Source organism: Ranitomeya variabilis, chromosome 5 (assembly GCF_051348905.1).
Source record: "Ranitomeya variabilis isolate aRanVar5 chromosome 5, aRanVar5.hap1, whole genome shotgun sequence".
Lineage (NCBI taxonomy): Eukaryota > Metazoa > Chordata > Amphibia > Anura > Dendrobatidae > Ranitomeya > Ranitomeya variabilis.
Window position 1 is genome coordinate 667284714 of NC_135236.1, and position 27189 is coordinate 667311902.

Here is a 27189-nt window from a genome sequence, read left to right on the forward strand (position 1 = left end):
GCTTCGCGAGTCACTTGGGACGGAGACATTCCTGGCCCGCTGCCCAGATTCCGGCTGCCTCTACAACGCTCCATAATTACACGCCGGGTGACATCAGCGCCGAACGCTGTCGTGTTTACAACGGTCTCCGTGACAACACAACAGGAAAAGAACACAAAAAAAAGGAATGCTGCGCACTTAACCCTTTAATGATCAGGAAACGGGACATAATACGGTCACAGGTTAAAAAAAAAAGCTAATTTTGGAGGAAGTTTCTACATACAATATTTTTAGCTGTGATCAGAGTTAAATGCTGCTTCCACCCTAATAAAACAAATGATAAAATTTGGGGAAAATATCGGTCCTTCAGAAGCCACGCTCCTTTCCTCTGTCAGTTCCTCCCGGCAGCCAATGATATCACATTTCTGTCAATCCCTTGGGATTTTCAGGATCTCTGCTTGCTGTCAACAAATAGTAACCTTCATTATTTACTTTCTTTGAAGGGGTATTCCCATTTCCAAGATCCTCTCTCAATATGTAGTAGGTGTAATATCAATAATATTAGCAAATATCTCCAATTAGAAATATTGTATAGTTCTCCTGATTAGCTTGTCGCTTACCTCATGTACAGGGCATTGCAACAGCTTAGGTATCCATGGGTACAGCCACTAACTACTAACTCTCACTATATGAGTGGTCATAACCATGGATACCTAAGCTAGTGCAAAGCCCTGCACAAGGGGTAAGCGACAAAGCTAATCAGAAGAACTATACTACATTTCTAATTGGAGGTATTTCCTAATAATATTATTATTACACCTACTACATATTGTGATAGGATCTTGGAGATGGGAATACCCCTATAAAAGGAGGATTTATCTTTGCAATAAACGGCAGGAGGCCTAAAGCTGTCCTTGACTGGTGGACTGGGGGCCTCCTGACTCTCTCCTGACAGTGTGTCGGGGGACAGAGGAATAGGGGAAGATAAGCCGATGCCAGATTTATCTGGCAGCAACTTACTTTCCTTCCCTGCTCCCAACAATGCACTCTCAGCGGAACTGAGCATGCATGTACATGTGGGGTTAAGAGGAATAGATCTATTGAGGGCGTATGAGCACCTTTAATTAAAGGCCTAGTACTAACAAGAACCAATATTTATAGAAGGGATCTACCTGAGGGTGTCCGCCATGAAAATGACCCTTCTTTCCAAGAGGAGAGAGGCGAAGACCTGTATGAGGTGCCGTACGCCGAGCGTGGAGAAAAGGGCATCGAAGTCCACATGCTCAAGCCGAGAGTCCAAGGGTCGACACAGCTCGATCACCTAGGAAGAAATCAGAATGAGGAAACAGCGCCACTCTAGTGCCTGTGGCTGTGGCCGGTACTGCAGCTCTTCCCCTAATAAAGTGAATCCTCGATGTCAATAAGGCACGCCCCGATACGGTCCGATGAGCGCCGACCTATCACCGCTCTGTAAACCTCCTTATATTCCGTACCTCAGTCCCTGATCCCGGCAGGAAATTCTTCACCGAGATCTTCCGTCCCAGGGCTGGAAACGGGGCGTCTATGATGGCTCTCATGAACGGCTGCACCAGCGCTGGAGAGATGCCTCTTCTTTTCTCCACCTCATCCAGGATCTACAGAAATTTCATGATTTAATTTATTTCGTTGCGTTTTTACTTCCCCCTCATTAAATGGTTTGTTAATATAAAAAATGGCTGCTTTATTCCAAAACAGCGCCACCCCTATCCACAGGTGGAACGTTGTATTGCAGCTTATCCCCATTTAATTCAATAGAGCTGAGCTGCCATACTGGGAATTACCTGTGCGCAGGGGAGGTGCTATTTCTTTAAAAAAGAAAAAAAAAAAAAAAAAATTCACTTTTTTTAGTCCCATAAATAATTTTTCAATAATTCTAACTCCGTTTGCTCTGATCATTACCTTGGAGAACAGATTAAAACATCCCAGTCGGCTCACAATGCAGTACACCTCGGGGAGACGCTTCCCTTTACCACTAGGCTGGATGGAAAAAAATATAGAATTAGAATATTATATATATTTTTTATATATATATATTTTAGTATTTATTGTTTTTTTTTATTATTATTTTATATAAACATATATTTTTTTATTTTGTTTCATTATATATATGTATTTTACTTTATTATTATATAAGTATATATTTTATATATATATATATATATATATATATATATATATATATGTATATACATATATTTTTGCATTATGTTTTTCTTTTTTTTATTTACTATAGAAGTATATATATATATTATATATATATATATATATATATATATATATATATATATATATATATATATATATATATATATATATATATATATATATATATACAAGCGTTAGGTGTGTGAATAAAAAGTTATGCACACAAATCATGTGAGGGTGTAGTTCACGTGTCCGCCAGTAGGCGTCACTATTACTGGCTAAAAAAAATTAAAATAAATAAAAAATAAAAAAATATATAATTCAAAATAAAAAAAAAATAATAACAATAAGAAAAATTAATGACAATAGTATGAAAACTAATTTATTTGAAAGGCCCAAGACTATCTATTCATTATATAAGAATCAACCTTTATGTTTAAAAAAAAAAAAAAGATAAATGCCGGCCCCCTTAAGGGTCTGTTAATTACCAGGAGTCGCCTACAGTAGCCGAAGCGCCGACTGCCATCCTCACCGGTCAGCACGAAGGAGAATGTCTCACTGCAAAGAAGAGAAATTCATAATTGTGGGCAAAAGTAAGTATATTTTTTAATAATTAAAGGGTAAAAAAAAGTATTTTCAAGCGTGAATACTAGTAACAAACCCTCAGCTGCGAGGTCTGTGAAGATTTCCACCCTTTGGATATAAACAAGAATGTTTTTATTCGAAAACAGCAAGCGGAGATCTGATAAATAAAAGGCCAGATTTATCGCAGCTGTCTGAAAGTAAACCTGACTCTGTTGCCCGTAGCAACCAATCACAGAGCAGCTTTCATGTTTAAAAAGCACCAGGAGGAATGAAAGCTGCGCTGTGATTGGTTGCTATGGACAACATTAGAAACCAGTTGAAATGTTGACTATCGTGACCCATGTTAATGCCCGAAATCTTATTGCGCACCAGTCCTGATGACATAATGGACGGAAGGCTTTTTTTTTCCCCTTACCTTTCGAACTCAGTGACAGGAGACCAGTCCTTGGCGTCCGGGAAGCAGAACTGGGGAATGGCTTTAAACTGGTCGCCGGCTTCTCGCATGAACTTGAAGGATCTTTCCAACTACGGCGAAAGATGAGAAAGATTCAGAGCGGGTCACCCGTTACAACAAACGAACCACTGCTCTGTAATTAACGCAGCTCCAGATAAAAGCGGTGGCAAATTATGGAAAAAAGGACGATAAAAAAGCAAAGTTCACGTATATATGGGATTTACATGGGATCGCTCCCCTCCCCCGCTCCCCTTTTATCACATTACAATGATTTAAAGGGATTCTCCACCTAAATTTTTTTTTTTATAAAAATGTAACAAAAAGACAGAGAAATGCCTTAAATTGAAGCTGCCAAATTTCCGTACTTCTTATACACTCCTAACTCCGTGCAAATCGGCCTTGAACTGGGTATCTAAGACAAAATGGTTGCTAGGGACATTATTTAAGTTGATAGGCAATGTATCCCAGGTAACTAGACAGTCTCCAGGAAATAAAAATCCTGCACAAATGTAGTTTTCCTCTGCTATTCCTCCTGGAAATGTATGTATAAAAATCACCGTGTATAGGAGTAAATCTTCCCTTTAAGAGGGTAGTCCAATTTTTTTTTTTTTTAACTTAAATGGACACAATTGGGACAAAAAATAATTTTTGTTATTGGGTTTCATTAAAAACGTTGCAGTGTGTTGACTTTTACAGGCTTTTTGTTTCCCTGATGTCGTCATAAATCAGGAGGAGCTCAGAAAATTCCCCATTAGAATGAGCTCCCTGATGGATTCTCAGTTGACTCATTCTGCAAAGAGGCTGGAAAAGGTAAACAGCGCAATTTTTTTTTAATGAAACTTAATTACAAAAATAATTTTTAGCCAAAATGTATGCATTTACAGAAAAAAAAAGTCCTGAAAGGTTGATCCCCCCTCCCTTTAAGCATTTGGAGGCGTAGTTAGGGAACCCTATGAGCTTACGAATGGACGTTTTTGAAGTATACCGTACCTTCAGAGGGAACTGTTGGGTGATCTCGGGTGCGTAGACGGCTCCTGACGGCTTCTTCTGTAGGGAGACCACCACAAAATACTCAAACAGTTGCCGTTCTTGGTACTCGATATGGTCGCGCTCGACGGTGTGATAGCGCGGGGTCAGGCTCATGCGGGATTTAACGTGTACCAGTCTCTCACTATGAGCTGGGAAGAAAAAGACACGGGGTCTTAACACTGCGGCTCATTTTTGCATCAGAAAATTTGCCCCTGGCTAAATAATATGTTATAAAAAAAATAAAAAGTAATAAAAATCTAATAAAAAAAAAAAAAATTATAAAAATAAAAAATAATACAATAATAATAAAATAAATAAAGTTGAACAAATTAGCGGAATCCGAGTGATGCCGGATTATCAAATATTCTGGATTTAAGGAAGTAAAAAAAAAGAAAGAAAAAAAAACCTAAGAAAAAAATAAGAGATTAAAGGGGTATTCTTATGATGGCATATTGCTTGGACCCCAATGGTGTAGCACCTTGTATCCTGCGCAGCTGCGCTCCCGACCACCTGGCTGTTGGGGGCGCTGCTGCGTGGGAACCCCCCACCCCCTCAGACAGAGTGTCTGGATTATCAAATGGCAGATCATCGGAATTGTTACTCCGAAGTCTAGACACGTTTGTACCTTTGAGTTTCTCCTCCGTGTCGCTGTCTGACTCGCTATTGTCATCTGTCACTGAAAGAGAGAGCAAATATTTATTCCTGTAATCATAATGGTAGTGACTCACAGAGCGAGGAGAGGGCGTGGGCGGCCATTCCTGAAATTATAAAACACGTCTACTCCCCCGGGCTTCCCTGAGAAAAGCGCCACCCCTGACCGCAGGCTCTGTATGGTACTGCAGTTCCATTCAAGTAAATGAAGCTGACCTGCAATACCAGACACGGCCAACAGATAAGGTGGCGCTCTAGAGCAGCCACGCTTCGCTAATGCTGCTCATCCCCTTTAAATATATTATGGCCTGATCTCGCCTATTAATGTTCTCCTACCTCGTCCCGAGTTGTTGTCGGTGGCCTGTGACAGCCTCTTGACTCTCTTCTTACCCCGCCGGGCCTCGTAAATGGAATTAATCCTCATCACAAGCTGCGGGTAGTAAAAATATCAAGCTATAATCATTATTTTAAGTTTGATGTTGGAAGAGACCCCCATTAAATATTTTTCCCCTTGATGACCCCATATGGATTTTTAAGCCGCCTGTAATATTCTAAAGCAAAAAAATCATATAGCTCCGCCCCCAAAGCCCCGCCCAACCAAAGCCCCGCCCCCAACAGTGACATGTGACCTAAATTCTGAGCTCCCACAATGCACGGCGCAATTTGTCTCTCGTTCGCGCAGCCCACCTTTGGGATTTTTCTCCTCCGTCGTCCATTCTGTTGGTCTCCCGTGCTGAAAAAGTTTTCGTCTGGGCTACTCGGAGAAGATGGGGGGCTAAGTTTACTGGGGGACGCCACGCCGTCCCTCCCCAGCTTCCTGAGGTCCGGCAGTTTGAAACTACGACGTTCGGAGTTATGCCTGAAGAACGGCTTCTGCTGCGCCTAAAGGGGACAGATATATAAAAATGGCAGCCTTAAAGGGGCGCTGAACTCAAATACAAACCCGTCAGTCTGGAAAAGGTAGGTTCCAAATATGCAAATATGTGATCTGCTATCTTTAATATTGGAAACAGCGCCACTCTTATCTATAGGTTGTGTCTGGTATTGCAGCTCAGCTCAATTTATATGAATAGATGTAGGTTGCAATACCAGACATAACCACAAGGGTGGCGCTGTTTCATTAAAAAAAAAACATAATCTCGACATATGCCCGTACCTTGATTTGGGCTCCGGTTGCAGGTCCTATAGTGGCCGGGAAGGCAGGAACGCACTTCTTGCTTAGACACCGACTGTCAGTCTCGATGTCTTCATAGGGGTTTTCTTTTGATGGAGGATCTAGGATGGAAAAAAAAAGAACAAAAAGTGACATTTATATTATACAAATATTAACAGTTATTAAATTTACTGAGAAAAAAAAGAAAAATTCTAGAACTGTAATTTTTTCGTGAGGAGGCGCCTATGGCTTTCTGATCCTCTGCAATCGGTTCCCTGTAGAGGCCTCCTCGCCATAAGAAAGAGAAACGTAGGAGAATCGATCAAAGAGAACTGCCCCTTTAAGAAGTGCTCAAAGTGAACTGCCCCTTTAAGAAGTCTGCAAAATGGCCAATCCTTCTAAAAAATGTTAAGCTCAATAGACACAATTTCAAAAGTACAATCCCTTTAAGAATGGACAAAAAATGTAAAAAAACAAAAATGCTCCACATAGGCACCTGGCGACATCTGAATCTTATGTCATTAATACTTGTGTTAAGCTGACCCTTTAAGAGCTGTCTGAAGCAGACAAACCCTTTAAGAGCTGTCCATAGTTGACAACTCTTCCAGAAAAAAGTGGACAACCCCTATTAAACTATCCAAAGTTCACAAACCCTTTAAGAACTTTCTAAAGCAGATAACTGCTTTACAAACTATCTGAAGCAGGCAACCCCTTTAAGAACTATCCATAGTGGACAATCCCTTTAAAAACCATAAAAAGAGGACAACACCTTTAAAACTGTAAAGCAGGCAACTCCTTTCAGAACTGTCTGAAGCAGACAACCCCTTTAAGAACTATATGAAGCAGACACTCTTTAGGAACTATCCATAGTGGACAACCCCTTTAAAAAGCATACAAAAAGTGGACATCCCTTTTATAACAGTCCAAAGTTAACAACCCCTTTAAGAACGTTCTAATGAAGATAACCCCTTTAAGAACTGTCAGAAGCAGACAACCCCTTTGAGAACTGTCCATAGTGGACAAACCCTTTAAAAACCATAAAAAAAGTGTTCAACCCCTTTATAGCAGCCCAAAGTTGACAACCCCTTTAAGAGCTTTATAAAGCAGACAACCCCTTTAAGACAACCATTTAGAAAAGTGTCTGTAGTGGTCAAACCATTTAAGAATTGTCTAAAGAAGACAACCCCTTTAAAAAAAAACTGCTCAAAGTGGACATTCCCTTTAAGAATGCTGACAACCATTTAAAAAGTGTCTGGTAGAGGTCATCCCCTTTTACACGGTGTTTTTAAATGGACGACCCCTCTAAGAATCATCCCCAATGTGTCCGCCCGGCAGCACCATGTGGCGGTATATATATATATGTATACGGTGCGGCTATAAGTGGATCCTATGGACCGTGAATCCTGACATAACAGATAGGAGTCACGTGTAAGCAAGCTACAATTCCCAGCTAAAAACCAAAACCGTCGCCCCCCCCACCCCCTGACTCCGCTCCTCCCCGGGGGTCACGCTCTTTTGCAGAAAACTTCTGCAGAACTTGTTTGGAAACTTTCAGCTGAACTTTCGCTTTGTGATCAGAAGCCATCGGATGTGGCACAAAGTGACACAAAGTGACAAGAAGCGACAAACCCGGCAGAGAGCAGCTCAGCGAGGTCAGGAGGCGGCCGGTAAAGGCCCTCTAAAAATGTCGTGGCACCCCAACAGTTTTTCTAGCTCACCCTTCTTCCTCGCCATGGTGCACCTAACGCACGGGCTCGCCTCAATGTCACCTGATCAGGAAGTCAAAGCGTGAAACGCTCAGGTAGGGAAATCAGCGGGGAGGGCCAAAGGGTTAATAATATTTGTAATGGAAGAAGGGGAGGGCGCAGCTCTGCATCCTGTTAGTACTAGGCTAAGGTAACCTGCAGCTTCCCATCTGTTGTCACACAGAAGGAGATTAACCCTAAACAGGGACTGTCCCATGGGGGTCCGAATAAGCCCCCCGACCCAAAGATCAGCTCCAGGACAAGCAATGGTAGTTTAAACCCCCTGACGTGAAAAATTTGGATTTTAGTTGAATTTAATAACTTCAAAAAACACGCAAAATCATAATAAATAAGCGAAAAAATAAAAAATTATAATAATAAAACAATGGTAGAATATAATAATAGAAAATATGTAAGTCTAAAAAGCAACAGAATAATATAAATGGTAAAATAATATAAAAAAAACCGATATAATAAATAATATAATCGTAAAAAGAGAATACAATAATATAACGGATGCTAAAAAATATAACAAAAGTAATAAAATAATGGTAGAATATAGTAATAAAAAATATGTAAATATAAAATAACAATAGAATAAAAATAGTAAAATGATATAAAATGTAATAAATAATATAGTGGTAGAAACTAATAATATATTGTAAATAGTATCATGTAAAAATATATAATAAATAATACAATGGTATATATTAATGTAAAAAAAATCTGAAATACAATAATGAGATTATAGTAATATAAAAATAGCTAAGTAAACAATAGACTAGATTATAAATAGTAAAATGATGTAAAATATATATAATAATATAAATAATAAATACAATAGTGGTAAAATATAATGTATATACTATGTAAAAATATATATAATATAAAAATCTAAAATGAATATAAAATAATGGTAGAATAAAATACTGTAAATGGCTATAAAATATATAAAATAAATAATACAAAATATAAGAAATATAATAATATAAATGGTATGATACAAAACATATATAAGACATACATAACAGTACGCTAGAATGTAAATAGAATAATAATGTAAAAATATATTGAATATATAATGTTTGAATAATAACAGTATATTTAATATAAAAATATATACGGTAATACATAAATTCTATAATATTAAAAAAAGTATAATAAACATGGACATTATCATATTATCGGATTTAGGCCATAATACTAGAATAAACAAATATAATAGTATAATAAACAGCTATTTAATAATGGTATAATATAAAATATATAATATATAATATATATAATATAAAAAAAAATAATAACAATAATATGTAATATTTCCAATAAAAATCTTATATGATAATAGTGGGATAAAACATACAGGTCTTTAAAAGGTTAGTCGCAAATTCTTAAAGAAAGGTCCTAACTTTCTGATTGATGGTGGTGCGACTGCTGGGGCCCTGAGGATGGGGCTTTGAAATACCCCTGAACATGAAGCAATGCCCCCCACACACACACACTGTGGGCCACTTCAGGTTCAGCTTGTGATAGAGGAACATTTGAGTCAGCTCTCATTAGAAAACAACAGGATGTATGTCTGCAATTATCTGACTTCCAGCTATAGTAACCTCCTGACCTGCGTATGTTGTTGGGGAACCACAAGTCCCAGCATGTGACAATTGGGGGGGGGGCACTGAGGGTGCACATGTGGCTATCAGGTTCCTGCAGGGCACTGACATGAAAGGTAAAACTGAACAGATAAAAGAATTTGTGTAGTTCAGTGAGGTCAAAACATAGAAATTCCTCCCGAAGGCTGAGACAGTGAAGAATAGTCTGCACAATGCCAGGCTGCAGCTGCTGTGAGGAATAAAGCTTCACTATTTCAAGAGGAAAAAGTAAAAATAAATTGTAAATACCAAACTAGAAACAGCACAATGACGTAGAAATACCCTGGTACTAACCTGTGGGCACCACCATGATGCTCTACGGGCTTTACAGATACCAAATACCATCACAAAGAAAGCTTTATGGTGCAAGGAACATAATAGTGTCAGTACAATAATATAGTAGGCCCTTCTATCAGGTTGTACTGATGTATAAACACTACAATGTCACTGGCACTACCGTATGTACACTGCAATGGAGCTGTACTGATGTATAGACACTACTATATCACTGGCACTACCGTATATACACTGCTATGGGCTGTACTGATGTATAGACACTACTATATCACTGGCACTACCGTATATACACTGCTATGGGCTGTACTGATGTATAGACACTACTATATCACTGGCACTACCGTATATACACTGCTATGGGCTGTACTGATGTATAGACACCACTATGTCACTGGCACTACCGTATATACACTGCTATGGGCTGTACTGATGTATAGACACCACTATGTCACTGGCACTACCGTATATACACTGCTATGGGCTGTACTGATGTATAGACACTACTATGTCACTGGCACTACCGTATATACACTGCTATGGGCTGTACTAATGTATAGACACTACTATGTCACTGGCACTACCGTATATACACTGCTATGGGCTGTACTGATGTATAGACACTACTATGTCACTGGCACTACCGTATATACACTGCTATAGGCTGTACTGATGTATAGACACTACTATGTCACTGGCACTACCGTATATACACTGCTATGGGGCTGTACTGATGTATAAACACTACAATGTCACTGGCACTACTGTATATACACTGCTATGGGCTGTACTGATGTATAGACACCACTATGTCACTGGCACTACCGTATATACACTGCTATGGGCTGTACTGATGTATAGACACTACTATGTCACTGGCACTACCGTATATACACTGCTATGGGCTGTACTAATGTATAGACACTACTATGTCACTGGCACTACCGTATATACACTGCTATGGGCTGTACTGATGTATAGACACTACTATGTCACTGGCACTACCGTATATACACTGCTATGGGCTGTACTGATGTATAGACACTACTATGTCACTGGCACTACCGTATATACACTGCTATGGGGCTGTACTGATGTATAAACACTACAATGTCACTGGCACTACTGTATATACACTGCTATGGGCTGTACTGATGTATAGACACCACTATGTCACTGGCACTACCGTATATACACTGCTATGGGCTGTACTGATGTATAGACACTACTATGTCACTGGCACTACCGTATATACACTGCTATGGGCTGTATTGATGTATAGACACTACTATGTCACTGGCACTACCGTATGTACACTGCAATGGAGCTGTACTAATGTATAGACACTACTATGTCACTGGCACTACCGTATATACACTGCTATGGGCTGTACTGATGTATAGACACTACTATGTCACTGGCACTACCGTATATACACTGCTATAGGCTGTACTGATGTATAGACACTACTATGTCACTGGCACTACTGTATATACACTGCTATGGGGCTGTACTGATGTATAAACACTACAATGTCACTGGCACTACTGTATATACACTGCTATGGGCTGTACTGATGTATAGACACCACTATGTCACTGGCACTACCGTATATACACTGCTATGGGCTGTACTGATGTATAGACACTACTATGTCACTGGCACTACCGTATATACACTGCTATGGGCTGTACTGATGTATAGACACTACTATGTCACTGGCACTACCGTATATACACTGCTATGGGCTGTACTGATGTATAAACACTACAATGTCACTGGCACTACTGTATATACACTGCTATGGGCTGTACTGATGTATAGACACTACTATATCACTGGCACTACCGTATATACACTGCTATGGGGCTGTACTGATGTATAGACACTACTATGTCACTGGCACTACCGTATATACACTGCTATGGGGCTGTACTGATATATAGACACTACTATGTCACTGGCACTACTTTATATACACTGCTATGGGCTGTACTGATCTTTAGACACTACTATGTCACTGGCACTACCGTATATACACTGCTATGGGGCTGTACTGATGTATAGACACTACTATATCACTGGCACTACTTTATATACACTGCCATGGGGCTGTACTGATGTATAGACCCTACTGTATCACTGGCACTACCGTATATACACTGCTATGGGCTGTACTGATGTATAGACGCTGGCACAACTGTATGAACACAGTTATGTTGCTGGTTTTACTTTATGTGCCCTTCTATGTGACTGTCCTAATGTGTGACTATATATATATATATATATATATATATATATATAATATAGCCGGCACTGTGCTGCCATGTAGTATTGGTGTGATATAGGCCCTGCTATTTTCCTACCATTACTTTAAGCTGCCGCTATCTGATTTCACACTTCTGTGTTACTGATATTACTCCATTATTGCATAGTGCCGAGAGGATACATTTCAACATTACAGTTCAAGCACACTCCCCAAACATTACATAACTTGAAGAGGGGAAAAAGTTAAGCAGAACTTAAAAAAGAAATATATGTTAAACCCCGCCCATATTTGTATAAGGTCCTCCCCTTTGTTAAACTTCTCCCTTTGAAAGAAAAAAAAAGAAATAATAGCACCATACCCGCCCTTTGGTTGAGTCCGGTATTGCATCTCAGCTGCATTAAAGTGAATTTGGATGAGCTGCATTACCACACAACACCTGTGGACAGGGGTAGCGCTGTTTTTTTTCTTTTAAAGGAAGCAACCCTGCTTTTCTTATTCTTGGCATCCCTTTTAAAACTTGTCGAACAAGTAGATGTTTCAGTAATAAGACATTGTTGAATAATTAATGACAATTAAGGAAAGTACAGGACGTCTAAAAATTAAAGGGGATTTCCACTTTTAATAACTGTGAAACTATTTCACATAAGTAATTAAACAAGTTTCCATTGTAATCTTTGCTGAGGGCAAGTTGTACACATACAGGTCAAGGCACATAGCTTGTCATGAGAGCTGCATACACTTATGTAGACATATAAACAAGCACGGATCAGCTTCCAGGGTCCTTGGTCATTGAAAGTGTACTTCCCTTTTAAATCTAACAATGCTGATGAAGGCCACCAGTCCTCACCTAAGATGTCTTCGTAGACGTTCTCCTCGGATAAAGTGCGAGTAAGGGCCAACTTGGTCTGTGCGTACCAGTCTACTCGACCGTTCTCCGATGACTGTAAGAGATCTTCGAATTCGTAGGATTTCCTGTAAGGAAACAGAAATAGTAAAACCCAGTGAGGTAACAAATGAACCACAAGTCTTCTGATACCAGAGAAGAAGGAAATGGAACTAGTCCTACAAGAAGGACTGGGGTGGGATCCCACCGATCAGAGTCTGATGTTCCATCCTAAAGATAGTCCCTTACGGTAATATCCTGGAAAACCACTTTAATCCGGACAGTTTTCGTATTGTGAACCTCTATCTACACTAGCTATCTCTTAAAGGGGATCTGTCACCAGGTCAAAAATATCCAGTTATTGGTCCTATTTTTTTCTTGATGCTCCCCTGAGTATGCCGCTTTTTATTTTTCTTGAATCCGCCTTACGGTTCCAGAGATATGGACCTTTCTATTTGGTGCTAGTTTTTATGGTCTTCACAAGGAGGCGTGGCTCACAGGGTAACAATGCAAAGCAGCCTAAAGACCCGCCCCCGATACTCCAGTGAGTCACATCTCCTTGAGAAAGACCATAAAAACTACCACCAAATAGAAAGGTCCATATCTCTGGAACCGTGTGGCGGATTCAAGAAAAATAAAAAGCGGCATACTCAGGGGAGTAACAAGAATAAAATAAGAGCAATAACTTGACATTTTTTACCTGGTGAAAGGTCCCCTTTAAGTTATAGATGGCATAGCTAGAGGTTCAGCCTCTGGGGTGTATCTTTAGGCTGTTTTGCATTATTATCCTGTGAGCTACACCTCCTTGGATAAGACCATAAAAAGTAGCACTAAATAAAAATGCCCATATCTCAGGACCTGTATGGTGGATTTACAAAAAAAATGTAAAAAAATATAACTTAAAAAAATCTGATTAATATAGAAAATTAAGACAAATAACGACACGAGCTGAATGCTGCTAAATTGCTTTTCAATTTCTCTGCTTTTCTAAGCCACCAGTTTTCCAGACTCAACGATGAATTGATGCTCAGCTAGGAAGGTTGAAAGGATTGAAACCCAGATTTTTTAAAAACTATTTTTGCATTTTTAATCAGATTTTTGTAAAAAAAAAAAATGAGTTGGATTGTCAGAGGGTTCAGATGTTTGGTCAAAATAAAGCCCATATTCATTATTTGTGTCTTTGTACATTAGGTGTTAACGATGAACCCTCAACCTTCCTTCATTCATTTGTAAGAACACACAAGGATGTAAGATAAAAAAACAAACAAACAAAAAAAAAACCAATAAAATTATTTATGGCCTTGTACTTTTTTGGGGAGCATTGAGAGATCCCCAACCTTCCTTCTTGACTGGTATATTCTAGAGGTTGTAACATCTATTTGACTGAAATCAAATTAATTAAAAAAAAAAAATATATATATATATATATATATATATATATATATATATATATATATATATATATATATATATATATATACACTCACCGGCCACTTTATTAGGTACACCATGCTAGTAACGGGTTGGACCCCCTTTTGCCTTCAGAACTGCCTCAATTCTTCGTGGCATAGATTCAACAAGGTGCTGGAAGCATTCCTCAGAGATTTTGGTCCATATTGACATGATGGCATCACACAGTTGCCGCAGATTTGTCGGCTGCACATCCCAAAGATGCTCCATACAAGGCAGGATGGATCCATGCTTTCATGTTGTTTACGCCAAATTCTGACCCTACCATCCGAATGTCGCAGCAGAAATCGAGACTCATCAGACCAAGCAACGTTTTTCCAATCTTCTACTGTCCAATTTCGATGAGCTTGTACAAATTGTAGCCTCAGTTTCCTGTTCTTAGCTGAAAGGAGTGGTACCCGGTGTGGTCTTCTGCTGCTGTAGCCCATCTGCCTCAAAGTTCGACGCACTGTGCGTTCAGAGATGCTCTTAGGCCTACCTTGGTTGTAACGGGTGGCGATTTGAGTCACTGTTGCCTTTCTATCAGCTCGAACCAGTCTGCCCATTCTCCTCTGACCTCTGGCATCAACACGGCATTTCCGCCCACAGAACTGCCGCTCACTGGATTTTTTTTCTTTTTCGGACCATTCTCTGTAAACCCTAGAGATGGTTGTGCGTGAAAATCCCAGTAGATCAGCAGTTTCTGAAATACTCAGACCAGCCCTTCTGGCACCAACAACCATGCCACGTTCAAAGGCACTCAAATCACCTTTCTTCCCCATACTGATGCTCGGTTTGAACTGCAGGAGATTGTCTTGACCATGTCTACATGCCTAAATGCACTGAGTTGCCGCCATGTGATTGGCTGATTAGAAATTAAGTGTTAACAAGAAGTTAGACAGGTGTACCTAATAAAGTGGCCAGTGAGTGTATATATATATATATATATATATATATATATATATATATATATATATTGTCAGAACACATAGATGTAAGGTTAGAAAAAAGGCCAAAATCTAAAAAAATAAAAATAATATATAAAAAGTACATTTTATTTTGGTCTTGTAGATCTGAAAGCCATTAATCTTCCTTCCTGTCTGGTTCTGGAGCTTGGATCTTTTAGTCGCCTTTTGAATCAGATTTAGTGAATGTGAAAAAAACACTGATTCCAAGAACTCAAAAGTAAAGTAAAAAACAAACAAACAAAGAAACAATACAGCTCATTGTGGCCTTGTAGATTAAAAGAAGCCTTCAACCTTCCTTCCTAGTGTATTCTAGAGCTTGTATCTTCTGTTTGCTATATAAATCAGATTTAAAAAAAGATAGATTATGAGAAAATAAAAGGTATACAGTAAAAAAAAAAAAAACAACAAACATCAACAACAAATAAAAAAAACAATACAGTTCATTGTGGCCTCGTAGATTAGGGAGCAACAAGAAGCCTTCAACATTTCTTCCTGACTGGTTCTAGAGCTTAGATCTTTTAATTGCCTTATAAACCAGATTTACTGTATGTAAAAATAAGAATTAGATTCGGAAAACACAGATGTAAAGTAAAAAAAAAACTATATAAAGAAACCACACAGTTTGTGGTAACCTCATAGATTAAGAAGCTAAGAAGCAATGAGAAGCCTTCAACCTTTCTTCCTGACTAGTGTATTCTAGAGTTTGCATGTTCTGTTTGCCTTAATATATCAGATTTACTGTATGTAAAAAAATTGATTATTAGAAAATAGAGATGTCAGGTAAAAAAAACAACCAAACCAAAAAAAACCCAAATACACTTCATTGTGGCCTCGTAGATTAGGAAGCTACGAGAAGCTTTCAAACTTCCTTCCTGACTGGTATATCCTAGTGCTTGTCTATTGTTTTTGTGTTATAAATCCGATTTATGTAAAAAAAATAGATTGTCAGATGACACAGATGTGAGGTCAAACAAAGACAAAACCAAAACAATACAATTCATTATGACCTCATAAAATAAGAATCAACGAGAAGCCCTCAACTTTCCTTCCTGACTTTTGTATTCTAGATCTTGTATCTTCTATTAATAGTTCTAAAACAAGTTAAAAATAAAATAAAGTACCTATGGTCTCCATTATTTCTGTGTTTGCTATTCCAAAGTCTTCTGCTCACGGCTGATGGTGGAGGAGATGTGGGCAGAGGAGGTGGAGGTATACAAGGAAGTGGAGGTAAATCCCTTTTCCGAAGACCGGCTCTAACCTGTCCCACCTCTCCTTCATGTCTAAAAGTCCTCCTTGGTTTGGGTAAAGGGTTGATAGGTAATGTCTTCTCAGGTGCCCCAGGTTCCGTATATACATTGTCCACATTGCTGGTCCTTCTAGACGTTCTCCCCTCTCCCACCACCCCAAAAATCGGCTCGGCGTTCTCAGAATCCGACCCCCATTTTGTTTTTGACCCCAGTTTGTTCTCTTGGTTTTCAGAATCTAATAAACATTGTGGTGAATAATAAGTTCCTGGCAATTGTGGCAGCCCTTCCACCGGACCGTCTTTCTTTGAACGTTCAAACTTTTTTACGTGGCTCAATACCGTAGCTTGGTCCTTCTTGGCACTAATGACTTGCTCCTTAGTTTCCACACTCAGACTAGTCTCTTTCTCAGCTTTCTTGTCTAATTTTATAGAGTCTTTTCGTTCATTGTCCATTTCCCAACTGAACATTCTCTTAAAGCTTCCTTTCTGACGGTTCTTGATTTCGTCCACATTCGTGTCTCCAAAAGTAGTACCAAAGGAATCCTGTCTCTTCACCTGTATGGACTCCTTCCGGCTGAGAAGAGGGGACTGCGTCTCTCGTTTTCCTTCCCACTCAGAGATTTTATCTTTGATGCTCGATGTTTTCTTCAAGGCGATCTTTTGGGGCAACGGGGAAGACTTAGTATTCGATAACTGTTTCTTTAGCAGAAGGTCTGGGTCTTTGACGTTGATCTCCATCATTGGGTCATGGATGGTCATTTTGTTGCTGAGCATGTTCTGCCGTAAACCTTTTATACTTCTTGGCCGGTTCTCCAGACCTTTTAGAGGACTTCTTCCGAGATTAACGTCTTGGTTATAGTTTACAGAGTCAGATTTAATTACAGTTTGACTTTTTACACTCAAGTGAAGCTGAGGAAGTTCAAGTTTTTTCCGAGTCCAAGAGTTTTCTTTATCTGTTGGCGTCACCCTGGTGAGACAAGACACAAAGCACCATTACTGTCATTGAAGTCATCAATTTTCAGGCAATGGACGCTAATCGTTTCGGGATCACTGCGGAGCCTAATAACTGCATTAAATAGGTCTTTAAGGGACGACGATAGGGATGAGTCTCAAATAATTACGGTCACACTCCATAAAACAAAGTTTCCTTGTAATACAGTCAAATGGAGAAGAAACTGTAGTTGACATGTAAAAAGATGGTTCTAAGTAGCCACTGAAGGACATCGGACTCGAAACCGATTGTCGAAACTAACCCTATATGGTCTGTTTTTATACTTTTCATTGGCTGGAAAAAAATCTTTAAAGGGAATCTGTTACCCAGTTTTTGCTATGTAATCTGACAGCAGCATGATATAGGAGCTGAGACCCCAATTCCAGTGATCTGTCACTTACTGGGCTGCTTGCTGTCATTTTGATATGATCACAGCTTTCTCTGCTGCAGATCTAGCAGAGCTTGAATGCTGAGCCGTGTATAACCCTACCCACACCACTTATTGTACACTGTACATTGACAGAAAGCTCCCAATCAGTGGTGGGGGCAGAGCTATACAGTGCAGAATGACTAGGAGGCACAAGACACCTAGTCCTATAGTGATAATCTCCTGCTGATAAAACCTTATTATTTTTTTTATTGAAATAGCCTATTAAGTGACACATTGCTGGAATCACGGTCTCAGCCCCTCCTTCATACAGCTCTCTGAATTTATAGGACACATCTGCTGAAATATTACCTTTAAGGACTCTAATTTCTCAAAATACAACATCAGTACATCCCAACGTAGACACAAACAGCATTAAGAAAGCCCAACAGAGTTAAAATAATTATGTTTTTGCACCCCTTATCTTGGGACATCTTGAGCCAAGCGTAAAGGCAAGGAAGGATAACTCTATAAGCCAATTACCAGTAAATAAGAATGAGGACCTGTCCATTGCCATAAAATTGTTCTTTCTTTCTTCGAGTAAATACCACTGTTCTCTGGTATTTTTTATTTTTTGTTGCTGCACCTCTCTGTCCATGAGATACGGCTCTTTCTCTTCATATAAATCTAGCCTTGTTGGACAACTGGGCGTGGTCCTATAGAAGATTTTTGTTGGTCACACCCACTTGCCTAACAAGACTAGTTTTACTTACAGGGAAGAGAGGACCATATCTCAGGAACAAAAGAAAAACAACGCAGAATTCAGGAGAACAGCGGCATTCACACCAAAAATTACAAATTTTGGCAAGTTATAACTCCCCTTTTACGCAACCTTCTCCAGAAACATGTCTAATGCTTATCCAATAAAGAAAAAAGCAATGTTCCAGCTCTTGGATAAAATTACCACTTTATTGAAGTGCTTTAAAATCCACTTCAAAATCCAATCCAAAAAAGTACATGGCAGAAGAAGAAAAAGCTACGCGTTTCGAACGCTATCCGGCATTCTTTTTCAAAGCTCGATGATTATCCAATGCATTGTTTGAAAAAAAAATCCAAAAACGTAAAACGCTCTAGACTTCTTACCTCCAGGTAACCACCACTAGTTCCACCCTTTCATAATATGGCCACAACACCAGTACCACCAGGGTTCAAGAAGACCGACCCCAGATCACCACTTCACTTTTATGGTGGTCAGTCCATCAGAAGTTTAATGGTTTCCGAGAGCCAAAAACTCTCCAGTAACGTTCAACAACCACATACATACTGGTTTCTATATGTTCCACCTACGTGAGTGACAGCTTAAACTCTCTACGAGACGTCTTTGCCTGAGGGTCTGAAGGGCATAGGTCAACCGCCCCTTGGGAAAAGTCATATTTTTCTGTCTCATAGCCAGACCTCATAGATCACATATTCAGTCTTAGTCATGGAATTACAGTTATTGACTCTTTGCTTTCCAAAACTTGAAGTTCTTCTTCAACATACACACTGCTCTACCGTCAGGTCGTAGAAGAAGTCTTCCTTTTTTTTTCAGGTGAGGCCCATTTTATTCTCCTCAACAAGGTGCTACAAGTCATAAAGACTTTTAAACATGGTGGAACGTGCTATGAAGGTTTACCCTTCAGGAGTTACGGTCCCACCTAGGGTCAACCTTAATCATATGGACTTTATAACAAAAAAGGGGGTAACGGCTGGAGGGAAGTGCCCCCTTCTAAAGGTATTGGACAAGGGTAAGTGAGCAACTTTTGCCCTCTGTATGCCAATGGTAAACCTTAGATCCCTTTTCGAGGGCATCTAAAATACCATGGCTTGTCGGCACTCAAAGAACTTGCCTCGGTGGCCTCCACCTCGTGCTATGCCCTATTCATAGACTTTTGATATAAAGGGTTAATGAGCTTTTCTAAACATCTACTTTTATCACTTCCTGCGGTTCGATCAAGCAGAGAAAGCTGAGAAAACACGAAACGCGTCGGCATCAGATCCAATTCTTTAATATGTGTGCGAGTCAGCAAACGGTCAAAGCTAAAGAAACCGCGGTAAACTCTCACATCTCCTGGCTCCAAACTGTAAGAGCGCAGTGGAAAAATAAAAAATAAAGTGAAAACCCTGACTCGGTGAGGTCGAGGAACCACAAGCCACAACCGCGGTGGTGGATGGGAGGAAGAGCAGATCAACAAAGGGCACGGACACACGACTCGTAATCTACACTCCACTGGCGGCACAGGATGGACCATACCATTGGTACAGTAACTTGGGGGGGATTACATGTCGTCTAAGCCATATTCACACCATGGAAATAAATATGCAGTGTATTATGGTACCAGATGGAGTTGAGCAACAATATTTGCTCTACAACCTTTGCTTTTGAGGTTCTCATCCTCGGGTCCAAAACGCGGAGTATAACCAAAAATTTGGCTTGATGACTCCAAGGTGCCTCAACGGAGAGCGGTGTGCATGTGTGGTTAGTTGTCATCTTATATTGGGGTCCGATCACTAGAACCTACATCTATAGTTATGGCGTATCAAGGAAAGGCCATCAATGTCAGAGATGGACAACCCCTTTAAGTGAATTAATTATATATACCACATATACTGCATCTATCAGCAAATACATTTTCAGGTTGGCAATTTCGCAATTTTACTTTTATCCCCACCCTACCTAAAAATGCCAAAGACAAGACGAAACCCGTCTGTGATATAGCCGGTCCAAACGTCAGTGCTCCTGTAATAAGACACTGCCATATCCTGTATTACTATAGGTGCCAGGATACCGCTCCACTCCCTGTACGGGGGGCTGCATAGATAACAATTCCTTAAAATACCATTTCTGTCATCATTTTTTACTACTTTTTATAGTACAAAGTTCTGCTAACTTCGCTAGTTCCCTCCTTACCAATTACAATATCTCTGCTTGCTGTGAGTCAATGGGAAACGTTTCTTTATCTAGAGTTTATACTTCTCGCAGCAGGGGGTTTGTCACTTATCCAGGATCAGGTCTGTATTAGGGCTTTAGACTTTGACTGTAATAATGAATGTCGCCATTCAGTGACACCAAGCAGAGTGTTACTCACCTGCCTCAGCCCCAGCGCCAGGCTCCTTGCTAGTCTCATGTTCTGTCGGCTCCTTCTGTTCCATAACCTTATAGGCCACCTCAAGTGGTGGCAAAACACCTGACTATACAGGCAGCCGTGCCACTACTTGGGGCTTCACTGGACTCAGAAATACTTACCGTAACTCTGCTACATCGCTACTAGTCTCCTTATTTACTCAACTCTGCTATATTGCTGGGCTGTGCTACATCATTACAGTGAGTCTCTGTCACCCACAGTGCAAGAAAGACTAAGGCCAACATGAAAAGATGAGGGGAAGGCAGCCCAATACAAGGGAAGCGGGGAGTGGAGACCCCTAGGCAGATCTAGTCACCCTGTCTGCCCTAAACGTCCCTATATAGGTTGTGCACCTATCGCCGGGCAGGAACCTAATCCCTGCCTGACCCTGGCGATAAGCCCTATTTAGGGAATTACAGGATCCACACTAGTCGATCCCCACTACCACTAAAGACAGCTGGGATAGATGAACAAGGAGAACACTTATCTTGAGTAGACTCAGAGTTCTAACACAGGCGTCCTCCAGCAACACCTAAGAGGAAGATAGCTGACTGCTATAGTGCCAAGCCTCAACAGGGAAAAATGAAAATATCACCGTCGATTCCCAGCGGCAGACTGGGAGTCTATAAACACCCAGGTCCAGGTGTGTCCCTTAGAGCCGGAGAACGTTTGCCACTGGGTCAAAGAGTCAGAAGGGTTAAGAAGGTGTCTGCAAAGCCAAACGCAGAGACCTTCTGCAGCTAGATGCAGTGCGACTGTCTGCAGCCTCTGACACACACATGTCAGTCTCCTGACCTACTCCGCTACATTGCAGGGCTCTGCTACAATGTTACTTCAATCATTTGATCTACTTTGCTGGGCTTTGCTACACGCTATTGACCGCCTTACTTACTCAACTTTGCTACATTGCTGGGTTTTGTTACATCGCTACCAGTCTCAATACTTACTCAACCCTGCTACATTTCTGGGCTGGGCTACATCACTACAACGAGTCTCATAACCTACTCTGCTATGTTGCTGGGCTCTACTACAATGTTACTTCAAGTCATCTGAAGTACTTAACTCTGCTACATTGCAGGGTTTTGCTACAACGCTACAGGTCTCCTTACTTACTCAACTCTGCTACATTGCTGGGCTGTTTTACATCATTACAGTGAGTCTCCTGACCTACTCTGCTACATTGCTTGGCTCTGCTACAATGTTACTTGAAGTACTTAACTCTGCTGCATCGCTACCGGTGTCCTTACACACTCAACTCTGCTACATTGCTGAGCTGTGCTACATCATTACAATAAGTCTCATGACCTTCTTGGTTACATTGCTGGGTTCTGCTGCATTGTTACTTCAAGTCAATTGATGTACTTAACTCTGCTGCATCACTGGGCTGTGCTACATCATTAAAGCAAGTTTCCTGAGCTACTCAGCTCTGCCTAATCGCTGGTCTCTGCTACATCGCTGGTTTATGCTACAAGTGGTACTAATGTCTCTGCGACATCATGCTCCACTGCTGTGCCATTATTACCACCCTGCTTCATCGCTCTCCCTTTGCTGAATTTTCACTTTCTCTCTGGTCGACCAACCTACCTCATCAGGTGAGTCGTAACACAGGGCAATTTATATGACTTATGGATGGATTTCTCAATAATCAGGGCAACTGCAACAAACCCTCAGCTGTGAGAAGTATTACATCTGTACCACCCTCCTTCGTGCCACATATCACTCGCAGGACTTACCTGTGGCCAGATAGATGCACAGTGTGATTCTTATTCCTGGTCACCTCAGCAGCCCGTCTCACAGTCATGGTGTCAGCACGTGACGTTACACCCGCTCCCCTGTAACATACAAAGATCCAATGTTATTTTCCTGGTGTAAGTCAATTCATGTTATTTTTTTTGCTCAAAAGTTCACAAAAAGCAACAAATAGGATCAGAAGTTGTTCAATATAATCAGTGTTTTATAAGCAGGAGATTATCTCTACAGGACTAGGTGTCTCATGCCTCCTAGTCCACAGCTCTGTGTAACTCCCACCACTGATTTGCAGCTTTCTGTCAATGTACAGTGTACACAGAAAGCTGTCAATCAGTGGTGTAAGTGGGACTACACAGGGCTCAGCATTCTGAGCTCTGCAGTAGAGAAAACTATGAATGAATCAAAATTACAGTAAACAGACCAGCAAGTGACACATTGCTGGAATCAGGGCCTCTGCCCCTATATCATGCTGCTCTCAGATTACATAGCAAACACCTGGTCACACAGATTCCCTTTAAAGGGTTACTTCTATCTACCCGTACTGAAAAGATAAAAATTGCTAGATCGGGGTGGGACCAAGATTTGGGACCCCCATTGATAGGAAGATGGTCGCAGAACCGTCCGCAACCAGGAGGAGTTGAAAGAAGTGAAAATCGCGCATGCTCCATACTGCTCTGTTCCAAGTCTATGGCACTGACAAAGATAGCCATTCTTCATATCACTGGTGCATGCACATGTGCTTCAATGCCGCCTGACCTTAGTCTGGCGGCCTGAGGTGTAAGGGAGACTTGGGCACATGCGAAACCTGTAGCTCCTTTTTAAAGTCTAAGGCCCTGGCAAAGATAGTCAAAGAAAGATGGATACATGTGCATGCGCCCTACACGGACGAAGATAGCCGATCTTCATATCACTGGTGCATATGCTTGAGCTCCTCCTGACCTTGGTCTGGTGTCCAGAGGAGAAAGATGGACACACACGCATGCGCCCTACACGGACGAAGATAGCTGATCTTCATATCACCCACACATGTGTTTGAGCTCCACCTGACCTTGGTCTGGTGCTCGTAGGAGAAAAATGGATGCATGCGCCCTACACTGATGAAGATAGCCGATCTTCATATCACCGGCGCATGTGCTTGAGCTCCTCCTGACCTTGGCCTGGTGCGCAGAGAACAAAATGGGACATGTGCAAGTGGTATACCATTTCATTCAAAGCCCGACAATCTCGCCATCACCAGCGCATGTGCTTGAGGTCCTCCTCACCTTGATCTGGTGCGCAGAGGAGAAAGTTGGACACATGCGCATGCGCCCTGCCGCTCCGTTCATTGTCGATGACCCGGACAACGATAGCTGATCTTCACACCAAAAGCATACGTGCTTTATCTCCTCCTGACCATAGTCTTGTGGCCGGACGCATGCGCACGCACCCTGTTCAAAGTCTGTGAAACAGGCAAAGATAGCCAATCTTCAGATCACCGGCGCATGCATTTCAGATCCATGGTCTGAAGACCGGAGGAGAAAGGGAGGGACATGGGCAATTGACTTTCCGCTCGTTCAAAATTTGCCGCAGTTGAGGTTAGTGAAGATCCCAAAAGTCGGCCCCTCATCGATCTAACACTTAGCATCTATCCGGTTAGGTGACCCCCTCGTCGATCTAACACTTAGCACCTATCCGGTTACGTGACGACTTGTGTAGAGCGGTAGACACCTTTCGTACACCTGCGTGATGCAGTTACACGTACGGGTCCACCCAAGTTTTAATATGCGTTTTTAGCAATTATTTGACCCCATGTCCTCAGCTCAGGAATAAAATACGCTAACCCTATAACTCAGCAGTAATAAAACACATAGAGCGCTCCGGTTACAGCCGGGATTCCTGAGTGACCTCAGCTTCCAGCTGGGTACACGACTTCTGCCAAATGGATCTTCCTGCTCCGCTGCACCGTTCCACCCAATTAAGTGTTGCAGGGCAAAGCTGGAGTCAGCGCCGGAGGAGTCTACACTGCTAAAACCTCAATGGTGCCACTTCAGTGCCTCCTGGTTACATAATCAGAGCCCTAAGCCTTATACTGATATACTGGATTGTTACACCTAGGGCAGAAAAAAAAGTAATGGGGGAGAGGGGGGATAAATAAAAAGATCAAGGAATCCGCAAACGTTGGAGCGAGAGGACAGAAGACGAAAACAGAAGTTTAAGACTCGACAGCTTGGAGATAATAATGGACGACTGTAGCATTACACAGCTACTTGGCTAACGAAGACCTTCAAAGTACGAGATGACTCTCCGCAAACCGCATAAAGGGAATTTCCACCACGTCCTTTCTTTGGTCTCGTATTCGGCGCTGATTCTGAAATCTTATCAGTCACCAAAAATATAAATTTTGTGTAATATTGTAGATGGAAGAGAGTGAGGAAGGGGGTAGGAGGGAGATGCAGCTGAAGATTCTCAGGAAAACTGCATGGGAGGGAGGAGAGAAGAGGAGGAGCAGTCAGGGGAGGCGTGATTGGGTGAGAGCAGACAGAACAACTCTGACATCATACCGGTAGAGCCACCACTAGGAGGAGCTCACTATATACAGATGTAATAATGAATTCAATGGAAGCTATATAAATCTGTCTGCAGTAAGCTTCCCCTTACTAGGCAGAGGATTTGGAACTCTATCCGGAAAGTGGATTGATTCAGAAATCTTCTGTCACCAAAAACATAATTTAGTATAATAGTGTAGATAGAAGAGAGAGAGCGAAAGGTGGGGGTAGGAGGGAGATGCAGCTGAAGATTCAATCTGACTGTAGTAAGCTCCCCCTTACTGGGCGGAGGATTTGGAACTCTGTATACAGAACTGATTCAGAAATCTTCTCAGATGCCAAAAATATAATTTAGTGTTATACTGTAGATAGAAGAGAGTGAGGAAGAGGGGTAGGAGGGAGATGCAGCTGATTATTCTCAGAGAAACTGCATGGGAGAGAGGGACAAGTGAGGAGCAGAAGGGAGAAATGTGATTGGTTGAGAGCACACAGAACAGCTCTGACATCACACCAGTAGAGCCACTGTTATGACCCCAATGGCAGAGGATCTCAGAGGTTACAACAAAGTCTGCAAACACAAAATACAAGCTCATAGGGAAGTGGTAACTAGGCTGACCGTATACCTGATCCTAGCACAACAACTAGCAGTAGCCGGGGAACGTACCTACGTTGATTCTAGACGTCTCGCGCCAGCCGGAGAACTAACTAACCCTATAAGGGAAAATAAGACCTTTCTTGCCTCCAGAGAAAAGACCCCAAAGTTGAATACAAGCCCCCAACAAATAATAACGGTGAGGTAAGAAGAAAATACAAACGTAAGAATGAACTAGGTTTTAGCAAAGAGAGGCCCACTGACTAATAGCAGAATATAGGAAGATGACTTATACGGTCAGCAAAAAACCCTATCAAAATATCCACGCTGAATATTCAAGAACCCCCGAACCGACTAACGGTGTGGGGGGAGAATATCAGCCCCCCTAGAGCTTCCAGCAATATCAGGAATCACATTTTGTACAAGCTGGACAAAAATTAGGACAATGCAAATAACCAAAAATAAGGAAGCAGGACTTAGCTTTTCTTGCAAAGAACCAGGACCAGCAGACAGGAGCAAACAGAAATGAACTGATTACAACGATGCCAGGCACCAGACTGAGAATCCAGGAAGTTTAAATAGCAACACCCCTGGCCTAACGAACCAGGTGAGTACCAAGCTGGGGAAAGACAATCCCAGTGTCATACCACTAGTGACCACAAGAGGGAGCCAAGAAGTATAGTTCACAACAAGCCACCACTAGTGTGAGCTAACTATATACAGATTTAGTATTGCCTTCAATGGGATCTGTATAAATCTATCTGCAGTAATCTTCCCCTTATTAGGCCGAAGATTTGGAATTCTGTATCAGGAAAGTGGGCTGAGTCAGAAATCCTCTCAGACGCCAAAAATATAATTTAGTCTAATACTGTAGATAGAAGAGAGTGCGGATGGGGGATAGGAGGGAGATGCAGCTGAAGATTCTCGAGGAAACTGTATGGGAGGGAAGAGAGAGGAGGAGCAGCAGGGGGAGATGTGACTGGTTGAGAGCACAAAGAACTGCTCTGACATCACAGCAGAAAAGACACCACTAGGGGGAGCTCACTATATACAGATTTTGTATTGAGTTCAATTGCAGCTTGCCCTTACTAGGCAGAGGATTTGGAACTCCGTGTCAGGAAAGAGAAATGCTATGAACAGCCCCATTTTTCTAGGGTTCCTCCTGTGTCCCTCACACCCCCGGACTCTGGAATCAGGCCCTGCTTACACATGTTTTTCAGGCCAATGCCCCTGAACTGCAGCCTTCAACTAAAGGAGGAAAAA

At 41.2% G+C, this 27189-nt stretch overlaps 1 protein-coding gene across 3 annotated transcripts in view; it reads right to left on the reverse strand.

The window, feature by feature from the left end:
* DENND2A (DENN domain containing 2A) overlaps positions 1–27189 on the reverse strand; it is a 68068-nt gene that overhangs the window by 13966 nt on the left and 26913 nt on the right. The window contains exons 1-14 of one of the 3 annotated variants that reach the window (XM_077266688.1): positions 24072–24238; positions 22794–22892; positions 16414–17505; positions 12840–12964; positions 6039–6157; positions 5570–5764; positions 5219–5312; positions 4857–4907; positions 4193–4380; positions 3164–3273; positions 2652–2721; positions 1918–1995; positions 1473–1613; positions 1152–1300 (exon numbers count right to left, since the gene is read on the reverse strand). In XM_077266688.1, the coding sequence (XP_077122803.1) occupies positions 1152–1300; positions 1473–1613; positions 1918–1995; positions 2652–2721; positions 3164–3273; positions 4193–4380; positions 4857–4907; positions 5219–5312; positions 5570–5764; positions 6039–6157; positions 12840–12964; positions 16414–17505; positions 22794–22861 (2480 nt within the window). In that variant the 5' untranslated portion in view covers positions 22862–22892; positions 24072–24238. Of the gene's footprint in view, positions 1–1151; positions 1301–1472; positions 1614–1917; positions 1996–2651; positions 2722–3163; positions 3274–4192; positions 4381–4856; positions 4908–5218; positions 5313–5569; positions 5765–6038; positions 6158–7753; positions 7825–12839; positions 12965–16413; positions 17506–22793; positions 22893–24071; positions 24239–27189 lie in introns of those variants that run through there. The other 2 variants (XM_077266686.1, XM_077266689.1) reach the window with 2 other exon arrangements.